Source organism: Takifugu rubripes, chromosome 3, assembly GCF_901000725.2.
Source record: "Takifugu rubripes chromosome 3, fTakRub1.2, whole genome shotgun sequence".
In the NCBI taxonomy this organism is placed as follows: Eukaryota; Metazoa; Chordata; class Actinopteri; order Tetraodontiformes; family Tetraodontidae; genus Takifugu; species Takifugu rubripes.
Window position 1 is genome coordinate 1,373,588 of NC_042287.1, and position 4,899 is coordinate 1,378,486.

At 48.6% G+C, this 4,899-nt stretch overlaps 1 protein-coding gene across 2 annotated transcripts in view; it reads left to right on the forward strand.

Annotated features, from left to right (window-relative positions):
• The first annotated feature begins 1,709 nt into the window (after positions 1 to 1,709).
• The window catches only part of LOC101079934 (cryptochrome-1-like), a 20,340-nt gene continuing 17,150 nt past the window's right edge, over positions 1,710 to 4,899 (forward strand). Inside the window, exons 1-3 of one of the 2 annotated variants that reach the window (XM_029834394.1) lie at positions 1,710 to 1,878; positions 2,551 to 2,635; positions 4,250 to 4,413. In XM_029834394.1, coding sequence (XP_029690254.1) covers positions 4,256 to 4,413 — 158 coding nt within the window. In that variant the 5' untranslated portion in view covers positions 1,710 to 1,878; positions 2,551 to 2,635; positions 4,250 to 4,255. The remainder of the gene's footprint in view (positions 1,879 to 2,550; positions 2,636 to 4,249; positions 4,414 to 4,899) is intronic. The other variant, XM_011618748.2, reaches the window with a different exon arrangement.

Genomic DNA, 4,899 nt, shown 5'->3' on the forward strand with positions numbered 1-4,899 from the left:
GCAATACAAAGAATATAAATTCACTGGACATTGCTTCTACTAAAATGTGGTGTTGATATTAATATTAGTTAGTTGTTGCTAAAGAAGTGCCTACTATCAAATGTAACCTCCATGCCGCTAACTTTCTAGCTACGAGTTAGTTTGTTAGCTATATTTATTATGATAATAACAGGCTTCAACTTACTGGAGAATGAAAAAGGAAGTTGGTAAGGTTGTTGCTGTTCCAATACATGACCGCCATAGGTTCAGAAGCCAGGTAGAGGTGTTTGAGAATCTCCCTCATGTACGTAGGTGAGGGGCGTGGCTTTGGTCAGAGACTCGAGGAGGGCATGAAGAGTCTCCATGAAGGGGACGAGTGCAGCAGACAGGTTAGAGAGTGTGAAGACTGAGCCAAGGTCCCGGGGGTCCTGAGAGCAGAGCCAGGAAGACTGTATCATCTGTAGCAGACAAGACTTTGGCTGGAAGAGGAGTAGAGAACAGAATAAACATCCCTGTCCACTGATAACCAGAGGAGGGGCGAAGGAGGCCAGAGGTGTGTGTGTGTGTGTGTGAGAGAGAGAGAGAGAGAGAGAGACATTCTACATCTGAGAGTTTGGATAAGTTGAGTTCTTGAAATAAGAGTGGAGGAATCAAAGTGCGGTGCCCTCGACTGTGACAGTGTGCATCGCCTATTTATTATTATTATTGTTAAACGCTAACCTTGAGTTTCCAGATGCTAAGGAAGAATCATTTTTAAATGTGTTGTGATGACTCAAACAGCATCACATCACCATAAGGCTGGCATCGTTGTTATATTTCTTCTGATAGAATTCATGGGGAAATAAAAACGCAGCAGCTGTGGCAACACAAAACATTGCAGTTATCTAACTGTCAATATGTTCAAATATTTAATCGTTCAGCTTTTCATGTTTCGTAAGAATCCCCAACTGCTTCAATTATTTTAGGTTCACACTGTTTATATTCAGCCCCCCTGATCAAACAGCATTTATTTCTTTAATGATGTAACATTTGCTGGGTGAAACATTTCCAGCCAGCATAAAAATATTTGTTTTGGTGTTATCTCTTCGGAGATTGTGAGACAAAGAGCATTCAACCTTTTTCTTCTGAGCTCCAGATAAGGAGCGTTCCTTCACTAATTCATTTACACTAATTCATTTAAGGATCGATCAGACCTGGCTGATCGATCAGCCGACGATGCAGAACGTTTCTCAAAGAAATGGGAGCACTTCCGCATTCCCACGCCTGTTAAACGTGACCCGCTCTGGATGCTTGACCGACCAATAGGAACGCAGAATCACGAGCACGTCAACGTTCATGTGGGGCCAGGTTCGTGCTGCATTTATGGTTATTGGAATTTAGACACACCCCACAGACTGGGGAACGTTTCTATAGAAAAACACCGAAACACCTTCACTAAGATTCCCTTCGACACTGTTGTTGTTGTTGTTGTTGTTGTAGAAAAATCACCAATAACAAGTGACAGCATAAAACTGATTTTGGATTTTCCACGTCTTAATCCCAGAAATTCGTGAACACATCCCCGGTGTTCAGTATTTGTATACACTCGTTTTAATCAAATAAATTTACTTTTTTGCTAAATTATTTCAATGTGATGCGTAAGGGGGACTTTTTTTACGATAACACGTCAACGCACCCAAATGGCAGCGTGAGTGTTTGGCGCATGCGCGATGCGGGAAAGCGTTATGAAACAAGTAGCGCAGCGGCAGTGGACAGGTAGGTGCGCGGAGGGAAGTGCGGCTCAGACTAACAACAGGCCACCGAGCTGCTAGAAGCACCGACGGAACTCAGCAACACAGCCGAGAAATGCTTCTGTGTCTGGGCCTGACATAAGCACAACCCCCGGGGCGCCAGCGACAGGTAGGGCCATTCTTCTGGCATATTTCTGTGGGGAACTGCGCGAAGTGATCCGAACAGCGCCGCCGCTTACATAAGCTGCTCTGCTGACCCCGTTTCGGATCCAGATTTGTTGTCGGCCAGCCACAAACTTTGGCTTGGTGTCATTAAATGTAGGAACCTTTTGGACCAGGTTTAGGACGTTAGTGGCCCGTGGTCAACGTCCTGGCTAGTTTAATGACGATACTGCTGCGGTTGGACACTTTTTAGGACAAGACGCTGTGACCTCATTTTGAGAACCTGAGAGGGTCTGTTGTCAGTGCGGCTCAGACAGGAGGAGCCCGGTGGCTTTTTAATGGACAAGAACACATTCATTCATCTTTACAAGAACACATTCATCCCACTCATGTCAGGTTCCGTTTTTAACCGACGGTTCCAGTGGATCACCGCTCTTCTTCATCTACCAAACTAGTCTTTCCAGGGGCTCAGATAAGTCAGGAAGTGTCCCTGTTAGACCTCATGTCCACATCACAGACAGAAAATGACAATATCATAATAACAGCTTCCAAAACTCAGGGACAATAAAGAAAATGTCACCCAAGTTAAGGTTCTGATACCCTACTAGGTGGACTGGGACGTGGTTTCTGTTCGGTACACACCTGCTACACCACTAATTGTTCACTAATAATTCCTCAGTCCTGTCTGTGGGATGTGATCCACCCTGGATCAGCCAGTCCAGGAGGGATCTGGTTGGACGTGAGAAGACTTCTCCGTGTTTGAGGTGAAAAGACAAGCATGTGGACTCCGTTGAGCTTTTTTGGATGCTTTTGGCAGCATCGTGGGCGTTTTCTCCTGCCCGGTCATCGGCGCCGGCTGCTGCACTCCTTCATACTGTTGTGGATGTCTCACTTCCGAAAAAACCATCACTGTTAACCGTGATGTGTTATTTTGGACTGTGATGTGTAATAACGGTCTGACGGAGGCTCAGAGCTGCTTCGACCCCATCACGGTTGTCATAAAGAGCGTTTATTAGATCTTTATTAGATCCCATTAGATCTGACCCTTACTGACTGTTTCACCAGCCGATGTAAATGTTAAGGAGAGAGTGTAGCGTCTGCTAGCGTCATAGCGAGTGAGGCAAGAGAGATGGAGAGAGACAGGGGTAAAGGGAGAGAGGAGAAGAGGGAAAGGGTGAGAGAGAGGGGTTGAGGTGAGGGGTAGAGGAAATGGAACAAGAGAGAGAGAGAGGAGACTTGTGGAGAGAGAGGGGGGTGAGGGGACAAAAGAGGGAGAGAGACAGAGAGAGGGGAGACTTGTGGAGAGAGAGGGGGTGAGGGGAGAAAAGAGGGAGAGAGATGGAGAGAGGGGAGACTTGTGGAGAGAGAGGGGGTGAGGGGAGAAAAGAGGGAGAGAGATGGAGAGAGGGGAGACTTGTGGAGAGAGAGGGGGTGAGGGGAAAAAAGAGGGAGAGAGATGGAGAGAGGGGAGACTTGTGGAGAGAGGGGTGAGGAGAAAAGAGAGATTGAGAGATGGAGAGAATGGGAGGCTTGTGGAGAGGGGGGGTGTTGAGGAGGGGAGAGAGAGAGGAGAGGGGGCGAGAGAGGGGTTGAGGTGAGAGGTAGAGGAAATGGAACAAGAGAGACGGAGAGAGAGGGGGTGAGGGGAGAAAAGAGGGAAAGAGATGGAGAGAGATTGAGAGAAGGTGAGGCTCGTGGAGAGAGAGGGGGTGTTGAGGAGAGGAGGAGGGGAGAGAAAGGAGAGGGAAAGGGGGTGTTGAGGAGGGGAGAGAGAGGACGGGGGCAAGAGATGGAGAGAAGAGGAGGCTCGTGGAAAAAGAGAGGGAGGGGGTGAGAGAGAGATGAAGAAAAGGGGAGGCTCGTGAAGAGAGGGGGTTGAGGAGAGGAGGAGGAGGAGAGAGGCGTGGTAGAGAGGAGAGGATAGGGAAAGGGTTAGAGAGGGGTTGAGGAGAGGAAAAGAGAGACGGGGGAGAGGAGGAGAGGGAGTGTTGAGGAGGGGAGAGAGAGGGAAAGAGGATAGGGAGTGTAGAGGAGGAAAAGAGAGGGGGGGTTGAGGAACAGACCAAGCTCCATCCCTTGTGGAGAGGCAGGAAGATCGTCCCAGTGTTGACCACAGTGAAGGTGTCTGATGTTGTGGAGGCTGAGCTATTGCCTTGACTGCTTGGTTTGAACCATCTGTTTCCTGGGGTGTCCTGGTCCGAATTAGGAATTATGGGTTCTCCTTATTCTGCCGGAATGTCAATGCTCTCAAGTTTGACTCCTCCAGGTCTGACCCACACACTGTTAGAGTCTCCCCAGGAACTTATAGGATGATGATGTTCCTCTTCCGGTGTTGGCACCTCCTCTCCCTAATCGGCACATTTTTTCTCTCTTTTCAGAATAAAATGGCCCCAAATTCCATCCACTGGTTTCGGAAAGGCCTGCGCCTCCATGACAACCCTGCGCTCCGGGAGGCGGTCCGAGGAGCGGGCACAGTGCGCTGTGTTTACTTCCTGGACCCGTGGTTTGCAGGTTCCTCCAACGTAGGGGTCAACAGGTGGCGGTAAGTTCCTTTATTCTTGTGAAACGTCTCTTCTGTGCGCACAGATGAGCAGACCTTGTAGCGCACAGAGGAGGACACACCTCAGGGTTTATGGCGGTCTGGACCCACCATGGCTGTGTGATGTTTGTCTTACTGGATCAATCAAACACACCCAGCAACTAAACAGGAGGTGCTGAGACAGACCAATCATCTCCAGACACACAGATCCATCCTGGTACGGCTGTGACATCACACCCTCAGATACAGCCATCACCAGTTATCTGCAATTACACTGACAAAATGATCTCCTGGTGATCTCCTCATGATCTCCTGGTGATCTCCCGATGATCAAAGGGAGACGTCCCATCAGTTTACTGATTATTGATGAAAAAGGTGACAGTCTGACGACAGGCTTCATGGTGTGGGAGGAGTAGCGGGAGGAGGAGTAATATGAGGAAGAGCGGTGGGAGGAGGAGCAGTAATAGGATAGGATATGAGGATAAGGAG